This window comes from Thalassophryne amazonica, chromosome 7, assembly GCF_902500255.1.
Source record: "Thalassophryne amazonica chromosome 7, fThaAma1.1, whole genome shotgun sequence".
In the NCBI taxonomy this organism is placed as follows: domain Eukaryota; kingdom Metazoa; phylum Chordata; class Actinopteri; order Batrachoidiformes; family Batrachoididae; genus Thalassophryne; species Thalassophryne amazonica.
Window position 1 is genome coordinate 437953 of NC_047109.1, and position 14539 is coordinate 452491.

Here is a 14539-nt window from a genome sequence, read left to right on the forward strand (position 1 = left end):
AACACTGACCAACGGATGTTGCCAACCACATTTTGGACTCACATGCCATTCTAGCAGGAGGCGGCAAATTGTCTTTATATTAAAAGTGTGTGATTTTGTTTAGTAAGTTCAATGTAAGTACATAATAGACTAATATAAAAAATACATGGATGATGCAAGAAAGTGAAAACACTTATTTCCATTGAGGCTGTTTTGGCAGTGTTCATTCTTGACCCAAAATACATAAGCACACCAAACAGTAAATGTCAACTGTCCCCAGTTTGTCCATGATCAAAGTTACATACACACGCATGCAGAGCTTTTTTCCTTTTCTGCATTCTGCCGCAAGCAGACGCTTCTAATTTTAGACACAAACAGGGACGGTGACGGAAGACATCAAACGCAATACACATCTCACTTATGGGACCAGCAACAAAACTGACTAAACCAGTTGACTACAAAAACACAAAATCAATAACACAAAACACTATTAAATTAACATGAACCACAATAACAATATTTAAAAACCCAAACTCCCATGGTGCATTGCAGCACAACATCCATTGTTTACTGGTTAGCTAAAACTGCAAATTTTTCCAAAAAGATTAGTCCCAGCAACAGTCTGTTTTGGGGACGTTCATCCTTGACCCAAAATACATAAACATACCAAACAGCAAATGACAGCTCTCCAGAGGCACTTATATTTCTGTATGTGTGAATATATATATATATATATATATACACTGTATATACACACATTTTTTCTGCATAAATCCTGCTTGTTTTAGTCAGTTTCTATTCACCACAAAAGAGTTTGTCAGAGAAGCTTTGTGATGTCATATTTCACTGATGTAAGCAAAGTGAAACTTAAGGAAGTGAAACTTAAGGAAGTGAAAGCTAAGAGTCCAGATAAAAGCTCAGCTCCAACTCTGACTGAGAACCAGATCCAGGATGGGGGTTCAGGGTCTGTCCAGCTTCATCAAGTCCCATCCACAACTGTACAGGGAGATCCGGTTCAGACAGAGCCGGCTGGTGATCGACGGCTGCAACCTGAACTACCTGCTCTACTTCGGCTCAGGTACTCAGTACACCTTTATGTACTTCATAAATTACTTCAGCTCTTTGCAGCTGACTTTGAAACATATTACTCACATTCCTGTTCAGAAGACCTGTGATTTAGTCTTAAGAATAATCAGCTCAAGAATAAAGTCACAAATAGAAATTTAATCATTAAACTGTGCAAGAATAAATTTCACAGGAAAAACTGAAAAGAATTTGAAATTTTCACAAAAAAATAAATGTACAACTGAGTTGAAATTTATATAATATACAAAAGACAACAGAAAAAAAAAACATTCCATGAATCCTGTAACAAATTCCATAACTGGAACTAAAAGTTAGTTAAAAAACAAAAACCAAACCAACATTACTTTCTTGTTTGTCACTGTGTTGTATCATGTGATCGCATCACAATGGTGAAACTGAGTCATTATGTTTTGACCAAGTGCTGCCAGTTCCTTCTATAAAATCCACCCTGTAAAGGTCCAAGTCCCACAGAGAACGAGGTAATTCCTATGTTGATTTACATTTTGTCAACAAACCCTGATGATGAAGAAACGTAACAGGTTTGACATTTTACAACATGAACTTTATCATACCATAAGCATAACCAACATGCATCACCATGCCTTCACCCAGATTGGAAGTTGCTGTGTTGTCGTATCTCTCAGTATTTGTACAAAACAAGTCCTAGTCTATTTTGGCCCCGCCCAGCTGGCAGCATAATGACAGCTCATCTCCTGTCACTGTTAAATGCCCAGACTGCTTGGAAATAAATGGCAACTGGCCACTTTGACTCTGTTTCTTGTAGCTAATGTGACCAAGGGGTGATGGGGTCCCAGCCACACTTGACAGCTTTGGGTTGGTAGCTCCCAAGCTACGGAATGCACTGCCATTGTATCTGCACTCCAGGGACTGTGTTGGAGCTTTTAAGGAGAAGCTCAAGAGTCATTTGTACAGGACTGCTTTCACATATCTTTGTGTTATTGCCATTTTTAATCTTTGTCTTTTTATTTTTACTGTGAAGCACTTTGTCATTGTATCTTGAAAGGTGATATATAAATTTTACTTTTACTTATTCACCATTGCCGTTGGAGCACCCTCTGCTGGACAAGCTATGTAATGACACCATTTCCAATAACGAAAGAGTTGTTCCGCATTGTTTGTATGGTGAAACAAAAGTTGGCATGTTGGCAAAAATAATAGATCCTGATATATAGGTGAAAGGCTGATATCAGCTGATGTTATTGGCCAACCACTATCAGTCAGGTTCTACTATAAACATTACAGAAACGATATAAAAACCTTCATCCTCTGACATGGGTCAGGTCTGAACCAGAGACATGGTGGCGAGTACGCTGCATATGAAAAGCTGATTGAGAAGTTCGTCACAGCCCTCAGAGACTGCAACATTTCACCATTCGTGGTCCTGGATGGAGGAGCAGGAAGCACAGACAACAAACTCAACACCTTGATACAAAGAGCTGAAGACAAGATCCAGAAAGCGCACCGAACAGCGCTGGGTGGTCAAGAAGACGTGTTACCACCGTTAAGCATGCTGCTGTTCAGACAGACGCTGGTCCGCCTCAACGTCCCAGTGGCCATGTGTTATGGAGAAGCTGACCAAGAGATTGCTGCCCTCGCCTTTGAATGGCAGTGCCCAGTACTTTCCAACGACAGCGACTTCTACATCTTCAACCTCCCAGCAGGGCTGCTGCCAGTTTCACATTTCCAGTGGGAGGCAATGAATCAAAGCAGAACCCAGAAGTACATCCCCTGTAAGAGCTACAAGAGTTCCAGCTTCTGCATCTTCTTCAACATCAAGCCTCAGGTTTTGCCCATCTTTGCTGTCTTAACAGGAAATGACTATGTGAAAATAGAGTCCCTCCTATGTCAGTTTGCTCCTGCTGGCAGTGGAAAGGCAGCACAAATTAAGGGGCTGATCTACTGGTTGAGAAAGTTCCAGCAACCCAAGGAAGCTTTTATGGCGCTAGAGCAGCTGCTGGGAAATCTGAGCAGCAATGATAAGGCGGTGATTCTGGACAGCCTGATGGTGGGCATGGAGGAGTACCAGCTTCCTTCCAGCTGCCTCAGAGCCTTCTTCACGGACGGGACAGTTCCTGCTCTGTCAGCCGGAGAACAAGTACAGGTGAGCCCTGTTAACTCGCGTATGCGTAACTCGCGTTTCGGCTTTACTCACGGTGCATTTGTGGACCCCAACATTTAGACTGCTGTATAAAGACTACTGTATGTTTTTGGTCCGCTTCATTAACTCATGGTTTCAAATAACTCATGGTTCAATTTTGTGGACCCCAACTTGCGCGAGTTAATGAGATTCACTTGTAATCACATACCTTACTTAAGACTAATAATAAATGCTACATTCTAAGAGTAACACATACTGTAACCCTCTGGGGTCCACAGATGCACTCTATTCGACCATGACCTGAAACTACAATTTATTAGCTGTAGTTTCCATCTTCCCTCACAATAATCAATCACTCACAACCAACCAACCAGACAACCCAGCCCCTGGGAAAACTCGACCTGGGTTAGGGTTAGCCCCGGGCCCAGATGGGCTGACTTCTCCTGTACCCAACCAAAACACAGAGCCATTACCTTTTCAGAATCTGTGCAACACAATTATGGGTATTTTCGTTACATGGATGGGGGATTTTAGTCATATCATAAAGATTTATTTGAAAATAGAAGACATCCAGCTGGCACTGATGAGTGATTGTATTTTACATATATGCTGTTTTGCAATGTATCAGTGCTGTGCAGCTCCCAGTGGGTGGCGCAGCTGCATTGCATGGCACATTTTTTTTGTAGACATTATCATTAATGTAACATCTTTTTTAGATATTACACAACTTTTGCACCCTAAAGACTTTGGTAAACCCACTTCTGAACACCAAAACAGTTCGTCCACATGAATAGTGTATTTTCACTAAAGATTTTAAGAATTTCTGAAAACATATTTTATATTTCCAGGTTTAGAGTCAAATTATATCTTTACACAGTGTTCTAGACAAGTATATGTCTCACATCCACAAAGATGAAACTTCTGAACATTTTGATCAACATTCATGAAGGTATGGTAAAATGACCCTGCTGGTGAGGTGGTGGATCCCAGAGGGTCAGTGTTAATTCAGCATGAAAATGTATCTAAGATTATACGTTACAAATAGTCTTCTCTCATTAAATTGTTTTAGAAAAAGAAATCTTTTGAGTAAAGGTTCTGACTGTGTGCCGGTTCCACCCTTGGCTGGTGTTTCAGGTCCCAGACTGGATCCGGATTCCTCTAACAAAGGCCGAGCTGAGTGGCGATGTGCTGGACATCCTGCTGCTTCACAGAATAAGCCTCGGCTACCCAGTGGACTGCGCCGACCTGCCCAGCGCTCACCTGACCTCCAGGCCACTACGCCAGCTGATGTACGGGCTGCTGCTGGGTCCAGGCCAGCAGGTGGAGGAGATGGACCGGGACGGGCTCCGGGTGAGGAAAGTCAGGGTCCACTCTGCGGTCACAGAGGACACCAAGTGGCTCCCGCTGCACTCGCTACAGGAGGTGAAAACATTCAGCCGACAGAACGCAGACATTCAGTTTACAGTCATTGAAGCCAGTGGGCTTGCTCATGGGCGGGGACAGGCCATGCCTAACCTGTCCGTCGCGCCTTGAGGTGACTAGGGTGATTATGATTATGAGCTTTTGAACTGAGGCTACATTTACATTTTAGCAGTTAGCGCAATTTAAGCTCCTGTCACTTGAGTCGAAAGCTAGTGCACCAGCATTGGTGCGACTACAGCCACTAGGGGTAGGATGTCAGAGTTCAGTGACAAAAGTTTAAGTGGAACTTTGCTTATTATCAACAGTGCAAGTTACCTTTTCCTAATTAAATACATCAAATGTCACGTAAAAATGGAAACAGAATAAATGCCGCGGCATGAGGTCAGTGCCGAAAAAATAAAAACCAAATAAAGTAAAAAAAAAAACAAAACCCACAGATTTAATGATCAACATGCAGATCTGCTGCAGCGACCCATATTGAAAAGGGAGAAGTTGAAAAACACTTAACTATATTTCTCAATACAACCACTAGGTGGCGCACCCACTTCGTCTACAGGTGCTTCTGGGAGCTCTGGGAGTAAACAAGGAATATTTGAGCTGCCTGCCACTTCAGTGGCACCTCCCACTGGCCGTCACCTGCTACTGGCTGAAGTCGGCTGAACCACAACCAGAGACGAGGCTGCTGAAGGCGCTACTGATGACGATGAGCAACAGCTACGACCCAGTGTACCAACAAAGTATGAAACACACCGACTTATTCATGGTACAGTGTTAGCATGTGTCAGGTACACACAATTATCCCCACGTCTTCTTGTTGTTACAGCTTGGAGCACTAATTGTACGTGGGTGCTGGATGTGGGCGTGGCTCACTCTTTGAATCAGTGGCAGGCCTGCCTGAAGAACAGTATTCACCTGAACCAGCTGCTGGGTTTCCCTTTACCTGAGCCTCATATTGCACGGTGAGATGGAAGAGAACTGCAAAGGAAAAGTCTGCACACCAACATGCTGCACATTACTGCAGCAATCAAACAACACGATGCAAAACACAGAAGCAACAAACGTCAAGCTTGACGGCTTCACCTGTGTGAAGCATTAAGAAGGTTAACCACTGAGCTAGGACTAACTCACCTTTGGCTCAGAGCAGGTTATCTTCTGTATATTGTTCATCTCACTCCCATCATTAAAAGTTCTGCATTTATGTTCTAGAGTTTATAAGAGCTACAATTTGTGGAGTGTTAAGGTAACAGCTAGCATAGACATATGGTATGGATGGGAAGAGAAACAATGTTGGGGTCATTCTAAAGGATGAGCATACAGTAGTGTCGAGAATAATAGTAGTGCTATGTGACTATAAAGATGAATCCAGGTTTTGAGTATATTTCTTATTGTTACATAGGAAACAAGGTACCAGTAGATTCAGTAGATTCTCACAAATCCAACAAGACCAAGCATTCATGATATGCACACTCTTAAGGCTATGAAATTGGGCTATTAGTAAAAAAAAAAGTAGAAAAGGGGGTGTTCACAATAATAGTAGTGTGACATTCAGTCAGTGAGTTCATCAATTTTGTGGAACAAACAGGTGTGAATCAGGTGTCCCCTATTTAAGGATGAAGCCAGCACCTGTTGAACATGCTTTTCTCTTTGAAAGCCTGAGGAAAATGGGACGTTCAAGACATTGTCCAGAAGAACAGCGTAGTTTGATTAAAAAGTTGATTGGAGAGGGGAAAACTTATACGCAAAAAATTATAGGCTGTTCATCTCCAATGATCTCCAATGCTTTAAAATGGACAAAAAAAAAAAAAAAAAAAGACGCATGGAAGAAAACGGAAAACAACCATCAAAATAGATAGAAGAATAACCAGAATGGCAAAGGCTCACCCATTGATCAGCTCCAGGATGATCAAAGACAGTCTGGAGTTCCCTGTAAGTGCTGTGACAGAAGACGCCTGTGTGAAGCTAATTTATTTGCAAGAATCCTCCGCAACGTCCCTCTGTTAAATAAAAGACGTGCAGAAGAGGTTACAATTTGCCAAAGAACACATCAACTGGCCTATAATACTTCCTCTCAGCTTCACATGAAGATAAAAATCACGATTAAAGTTTAAGGTTGAGTCCAATAATTTTCAGATTTCAAACTGGGAAAGTCTGATTCAGAAAGTACATCCCCAGTTGTATGAAAACTGTCATCAGTCAAACTCGGCACACGGAAAGAATAAGTTGGGGTAAACTTTCCATAGCAACCATCAACCTATTTGCATTTAGAATTAAAGACATGGGTCGGCGCCCTATCAAGTGCCACATTAGGTGTTAAAATAAGGAAAAACTAACTTCTTTGAAGAAATCAGGAACCAACTGACACATCTCGTCCTGCAGGTTGTACAAAGGGACGCTGGTCCACTGGATGGTCCATAGGATGTCTCCAGGGAAAAAACTGAAACCATATCTGAAGTACAACCTCAGCAGCATGAAGATGTACAAAGTCCTGCTGGGAGTCGTGAACCGGTTTCAGAATCAAAAGGCATTGATCTCTTCAAAGACCAAGAAGACGGTGAAGCCTCCACGGGTGCGTCCTGTGGATGATCTGAGCACCGGCCTGCAGAGGCTCTTCCTCCACGACAAGGACGATGGGGAGACAGAATCTGGAGCTGGCGGTGTGGGGAGCGCTGATGAGGATCTGGATCACATGGTGTCAGTGAAAACCCGCTACAGAGCCAAAGACCGGAAGGACCGGTCCAACAATCCTGAACTGGTCCGCAAAAAAGAGTGCAGAGGCTGGAACCTGGTGTGAACCTGGATCCAAGAACCAAGTCCAGGTTGGGTCAGCTCCAACAGCCCCGCCCCTGTGACATCATCATGTACAAACGACAACATTTAAAATGAACTTCACTGTGGACAAACAAACCAAAAAGTTAAAAAGACAAAACCCACACCAGCTGAAAATTGGAAATATTTTATTGATCGTCGTTCTCATTTTGTAATTAAAAAAAAGGTTGTGCTGTGTTGATGTCAGAGTGTCTGTTTGATGTTAACGCTCGTCTCTACTGAATGCGACATCCTGATCAGCTTCTCTTTGAGCTCACAGTCCGTAAACACAGAGGGCCTGATTTACGAGCGTCCTAAATTACGGGGGCTTCTGCACGTTAGCGCCGTGAACATTCTGAGGGTGATGTACACAGAATAACTGCACACAAGACAGCCGGCGGTAACGTGTTGCAGACAGTACAATGTCGAGAAGGATTCTGCACATTAATGACCGTACACTCATTTTAACACCAAAAGTTATTTACAGAAAATTTATCAAATCAAAAATGAACCTGCCTTGAAAATGGTTTGTCTGCTATTTCCAGTGTTGGGCACAGCTAGCCAAAAAGTTAGCTTTGATAACCGTTAATCCACTAACTGAAAAGTTAACTTGTATAAAGCTAGACCGATAAATCCCTAAAAAATTTTGCAGAAGTTACAGATAAAAGCTAAACCAATAACTTTCAGTACTGACAGCAGCTAGTGACACAACGAGTCAAGCGTTTGTGTCAGATCAGCCTTCTCTCAGCAAAAGAGAGCTGGTCCCCAGAGAGAAGGGGGGGGGGGCATAATTTCTCTTCACACCATACAGGCCTGCTGGTCATTTCATTGGATTCGTGCACAGGCAGACAGTTTTGACTTATGGTTATAATTTTAAACAAAGTAATTCTGGACAAGTTATGGAAATTAACATCATGTCTGTCATTTTACAAAGTGACAATATCAGTTATATGTTTTCTTTTTAAAGTAATGCACTAATTTTGAAGGTTTTAGCGTTTAGACACACGTCGCATTACATTATAGGGACATTAGTTTCCTGACGTCAGTGGTTGGCTGGTCAATATAACAGTTACTGAAATGGGTGGTGGGTTTTACAAATAAATCTGTATTTGTAAATTTGTATTTGTAAAAGAAAAAGGCAATTTGAAAACTGAAAATTTTGTTTGTTAAGTCCTTCATCACTTTTAGCTGTGTGGCACACTGCCATGAACTCTGCCATCTACTGGCAGTACGTCTGTGGGCACGCCACTTTCACGTCATCTTGTCTTGCTTCCAGCACAGCTGCACCTAGTATAGTTATCACTCAAACAGTGCCTTCAGATTTCAAATGGTCTCTGATTCTCCTGCTGTTCAGTCCTGGGGCCGCATTTATTAACCACTTGTACACACGTGCTTGTGCACAAACAGTGTGTAGAGATATATGGAATTTACCAACTAAGTTTCCAATGTCCATATTCTCCTGTTTGGCCTCTCTCTCTCCTGTTTGGCCTCTCTCTCTCCTGTCTGTCTGTCTGTCTGTCTTTCTCTCTCTCTACACTGGTATGTAAAGGTTTGGGCACCCCTGATAATTTTCATGATTTTCCTCTGTAACACACATTCGCTAAAAGTGATGAACTTAAAACAGAATTTTCAGTTTTCTAATTCCCTTTTTGTTTTTTACAAATGAAAAATGACAAATTTACAAATACAGATTTATTTGTAAAACCCACCACGTTTCAGTAACTGTGTATTATACCGACCAGCCAACCACTGATGTCAGGAAACTAAAGTACCCATAATGCAATGCAGTTTGTGTGTTTAAATGCTAAAACCTTCAAAATTAGTACATTACTTTAAAACTAAAACATATAGCTGATATTTTCACTTTGTAAAATGACACACATGATGTTAATTTCAATAACTTTTCTGGAATTAGTTTGTTTAAAATGATAACCATAAGTCAAAACTGTTTGCCTGTGCAAGACTCCAGTAAAATGACCTGCAGGTCTGTATGGTGTGAAAACAAATTATCTTTTTCCCTTCCCTTTTCCTTTCTCTTTGGTACTCAGCTTCTTCTGCCTGCAGAGGATAGAGTTCTACCATTCATGGCTGTCTCTCTGCTACAAAACATGTAACAGTCAGACACTAAAAGCTTTGATTTCAGACTTCACAAATGTTTTTAACTGTTAAGCTTTATGTACTATGCCTGCAAAAAATATGTTAGTGGTCTAAAAGTCAGAGGAACTAAATTTATCAGAAACTAATTGGTCCGGGGATGGTTTTCAGTTATCTGGAAAGCTAATCCGCTAATGAAAATGTTAGCTTCGATAATTAGCGGTTAGCAGAACTGTGCCCACCACTGGCTATTTCACTGGAGGTGTTTGGAGACACCGTCCCATGTGTCTCCAAACATTTGACTGGTACTGTATGAGTGAATATAAGACGAAGGTCTTCAAATGTGCATTACTGTGACAGAGGTTTTACTTTTCTCACAGTGCGGTTACAGTGTCAACATATTGTCTTAACCTTCACATAACTGGATGTAACATAGGTGAGAGACACAGGCTGGAACTGTCCAGCACCTCCAATGCAGGACACCTCTGTCCCGACGCGCAACCTAAAAACATAAAACCCAAAAGAAATGCAAATGCTGGTGGAAAAGTAGGAAATAGAAAGACATGAAGAATGTCACATGTAAATTTTATCTCCTTGAAAATAGGCCCCTCATGTTAATGTGTAAATGTGGTAAAGGTGAATTACTTAATAATGAAAATAAAGAAATGCACAGCCTAAACACTGCACAGGGAATTGCACTAAATCAGAATGTGACAGTCACTGCCATGGTTTCAAACATGCAAAATACACACAATCACAATCTACTAAATTTCCTATGTGGCCTCGAAAGATCACACTGTGTTTAGTGCACAGTGCTAATTCCATGTCATCCTATTTCCATGTGCACCGTCCACAATTTTGGATACTCAGGCAGACACGGCACATTTGCATATTCATGAAGGTGTGTTAAATGGACTATATGTGCTATTTTGCACATTTTAAATATGTAATCCTCAGTGAGCGCTGTTAGTAAACCAGGTTGTGCATTTCTTTGCTGGTGCTAGGAAGTGTACACCTTTTTATACACGCTAACCTTTAGTAAAACAGGCCCCTTGTGTCTCTGAACAATTTTTGCTTTTGTCTTTCTGCAGATGTTTTTATTCCTGGTATGATTTTGATAAACTTACATATGCCTACTTAATGCTCACATTTTTAAAGTGACAAAAAATTATTTATAAGCAGTAGAATATAATTAATCAGTTGTTTAAATATCACTTTGTCAGATACATTCTGCTTTGAATTTTAATCAAATGATTTAACTTAAACACATTAACAACTATGTCTAATGAACAACAAAAATCAGAAATAAAAGGTTTATCAAAAATGTATTCTACAATTTGTTCTTGCACAGATTTGCATCTTATATAAAAGTGAAAATAAAAAAAATAATAAAAACAGAGTGTGTGATGTGAGCGGCGCTCATCAGCTGATAGACAATTTAGAAACACTCACACTGGACCCAAAAGATTTTCTGACTCAAAGGTTTCAACACCATTCACTCTCACGCTAAATTATTTTTATTATTAATTATTACCAGAATGTAGATTACTATGATTATTTTGTTTTACATCAGTTAACTTTATGTCAGAAAACAGTTATTTTTAAAAAGTCATGAATTCTGAGAACGCAAAACGTGTTGAAATTGAAGACAAATATAATTCAAATTCATTTATTTTATATTAATCAGGCGAAATCAGTTGGAACTAGTTTGCATTATGGGGACATTAGTTTCCTGACGTTAGTGGTTGGCTGGTCAGTATAACACACAGTTACTGAAATGGCTTTAAATCAGTTTACAAACTGATTTTAAAACCTGTTCAAACAGAAAGTATTTATCATACTCATATTAGTTACACAAATGATCACACAAATGTAAAAAAAAAAAAAGACAATAAAACTTTTAAAATCAGATTATCACTAATTAACCAAATGTAAACCAGTGTAAACCCCACCCATGGGGCTGTTTAATGAGGGGATGAAAAAATTCTTGACATGATAATAAATTAGGTTCAGTTTTAGTCATTTAATTAGTTGCTTCACCTCCTATGCTGAGTTTTTAGAAGCTACTGTGTAAAAGAAGTCATCTGGAAAACATTTAGACGGTTAAATTTCAGTTTGGTTGAATTGGTTATCAACACGTGTGCACGCACACACACACAATCAAAAATAATCCTTATTCTTCTCTGTTTTTGCGTGCACCCCCCCCCCCCCCCCCCAAAAAAAAAACAGTTTGACTGGTTTCTTGCAGGTTTTTCTCTTTTATTTATATATGTATTAAATATGACATTTATGTCACATATTAATTGATTTTGTGGATAAAATGATGCATTCATTGTCCAGAGGAAATACTTTGATCATTTGGTGTTTAATAAGTGTAAATGAGGAAAAAAGTTTGAATATTTGCAGTATGATTTATTTCTAATAAACATTTGCAAGAAACATGGTGTTGATGAAAAATTAGTAAGTCGATTTTTTACTTTTCAAAAATCTCGATGTGTTGGTGGGATTATTCGGACCGCAGAAACAGTGAGTTCTCTTATTTCAGCTAAAAACCCGTTTGCCAGCTAGCTAACAATGTTATTGTTTTAATTCAATGTAACATGGTAACAGAATGGAATCACTATTTGGACTGATTTTCTTTGCAGGGAGAAAGGGGGCGCTGTTGATCCAGAAATCAGCCAGCATAGAGATTTATTTTGTCACAGCAGCAGAAAAAAAAAATTAAAGCCTCAGATTGTATTTTACACTTAAATGCGGGCGGGGCTTAATGAGAAAAACTTGTGTTCCAAGTAACATTCGTTTCAGGATCCATGTAGATATCTGGACTCCTCCCCGCTTTGTGACACGCCCACTGGTGGAGGCTGTCCTCTGAGAGACACGTCCCTCTCCCTTCACGGATTTTTTTTTTTTTTTGCTTGTAAATGTTTTTCTCTCTTCTTCTTCTATTTCTCCTCTTTAAACCTGACATTCTGTTCTGGTTTGCTGAGAAGAGTTTTAAATGTGCACACAAAATGTTTTAGACTAAACCTGTAGTTTGGTCCCAAAGACCTCGAGACAAACACACCTCACCTTTGGAGCTAGCATTGTTAGCTGCTAAAGTTTATCTCATAATTTAAGATTTTTAACATTTTAAACCAGGCAGGCCAGAACGTGACACGACATGAGCCATGACGGCAGCCGTGCACACGTCGCTCCAACATGACCGAGTGCCGTGTTAACGCACTACATTTCCCACAATGCACCACAACTGGTCTATGTCAGGAAACTGTAGCAAATTGAATCCTGAATGAATGAGAAAAAGCAGAGGAAAAACTGCAGAACTTTTTTGTCAGATATTTGCTGCAAACGCTGAAACAATGAACACAAAAATCCATCAATAAACTGCTGATGACTTCTTTAAGGCACAAAATGAGTAAGAATTTTTACAAAGGTGGATGAAAGAATCAGTGCCGAGGAAAAGATTTTGAGGCCAAGCTGCAAATTTAGCAGACGACCAAAATAAATGAACAAAAGAAAGAAAATAAAAGCCTACATTTAAATCAAGAATATTCTGTAACTGTTGGAGATGTGACGCATTTATTGTTGGGTCAAAAGTAATTGGACAATAGTGCCAATTTTGAAATATTTTGCTGATGGGGTGGGTGTTGTGTGTGGGGAGGTTTGAATTACAGCTGCCGTTTGACGTCACATCACTATTTTGTTTCACGAGCAGCCGATAAAAAGATTCTATTTGAATTGTGTCACACATTTGGCCAATTAAGAAAGTTACAATCATTAAAGAACAAAAAGTGGGTGTGGTCAAATCAGATGGGAAAAACAAAAGAGGAACTGACTGATCTGAGAACGACTGAAATGGACACAAGAATCATTTCTCCAGTGAAGAACACAGCGGGACAGATCAAGAACACCCTGCAGGAGGCAGGTGGATCCGTGTCGAAGAGGAGAACTGGGATGGGACTTCAAAGAGAGCCTCAAGAACCAGAACAGACCGACAGGTCCTGAAGAGTTCTTGAAGAGGGCAGACCGGCTGTCCTCTGTGAAGCACATGTTCCTGTGTGGAGCTGTGTGACTGCCGACTGATCGGGTGTTCTTGGATTTATTGATGACGACACTGAGAACAGCAGGAAATGTTTGTGGATTATTTGATTAAAACAAACTAAAAGTCCAGATCCAAAGCATCTGATGGAGCTCAGATTCAGAGTAAAGATTCTTAATGTGGTGCAACATTTAGATTCAGAAGAACAAGAAGTAAAGATGCAGTATCAACACCGTAAAACCAGCTTCAGCTGACGTCTGTGAGCTCAAACTTTTGTCAACAATAAAAAAAAAAAAGTGATTTATATTAATTTATTTACTTTAGAGCGGTTAATGGTGCAGGTATACACATAATAACACCACTTCATTATGTGTACAGTGGGGTAAAACAGTCCCTGATTGTGCAAGTTCTCCTACTTAGAAAGATGACAGAGGTCTGTAATTTTCATCATAGGTTCACTCCAATTGTGAGAGACAAAATGAGAAAAAAAAAAAATCCAGGAAATCACATTGTAGAATTTTTAAAGAATTTATTTGTAAATTGTGGTGGAAAATAAGTGTTTGGTCAATAAAGTTCTATTTTGGTTTCATCTGACCACATGATATTCTCCCAATCCTCTCCTGGATCATCCATATGCTCTCTGGCAAACTTCAGACAGGGCTGGACATGTACTGTCTTAAGCAGGGGGACACGCCTGGCACTGCAGGATTTGAGTCCCTCTCTGCATAGTGTGTAGCTTTTGTTACTTTGGTCCCAGCTCTCTGCAGGTCATTCAGCAGGTCCCTCTGTGTAGTTCTGGGATTTTTGTTCACCGTTCTCATGATCATTTTGACCCCACGGGATGACATCTTGCGTGGAGCCCCAGATTGAGGGAGATTATCAATGGTCTTGTATGTCTTCCATTTTCTTACAATTGCTCCCACAGTTGATTTATTCACACCAACCTGCCTGACTATTGTAGATTCACTCTTCCCAGCCTGGTGCACATCTACAGTTTT

The 14539-nt window shown here is 40.3% G+C and overlaps 1 protein-coding gene across 2 annotated transcripts; it reads left to right on the forward strand.

The window, feature by feature from the left end:
- Positions 1–870: 870 nt before the first annotated feature.
- Positions 871–8251, forward strand: LOC117513535 (protein asteroid homolog 1-like). 2 transcript variants are annotated; one of them, XM_034173699.1, is made up of 6 exons: positions 871–1057; positions 2367–3181; positions 4319–4606; positions 5139–5343; positions 5430–5565; positions 6983–8250. In XM_034173699.1, the coding sequence occupies exons 1-6, from the start codon at positions 931–933 to the stop codon at positions 7395–7397; spliced, it is 1986 nt and encodes a 661-aa protein (XP_034029590.1). In that variant the 5' UTR covers positions 871–930; the 3' UTR covers positions 7398–8250. The 2 variants fall into 2 exon arrangements, with proteins under 2 accessions (XP_034029590.1, XP_034029589.1); XM_034173698.1 differs by having other exon boundaries at positions 931–1057; positions 2367–3187; positions 6983–8251.
- The last annotated feature ends 6288 nt before the right edge of the window (positions 8252–14539 follow it).

Bases quoted from the DNA above. Each gene is read 5' to 3' on its own strand.
- LOC117513535 (XM_034173698.1), top strand. From the start codon at position 931: ATGGGGGTTCAGGGTCTGTCCAGCTTCATCAAGTCCCATCCACAACTG. The intron at 1,058-2,366 runs GTACTCAGTACA...GACATGGGTCAG, and splicing joins CCTGCTCTACTTCGGCTCAG to GTCTGAACCAGAGACATGGT. The intron at 5,566-6,982 runs GTGAGATGGAAG...CTCGTCCTGCAG, and splicing joins CCTGAGCCTCATATTGCACG to GTTGTACAAAGGGACGCTGG.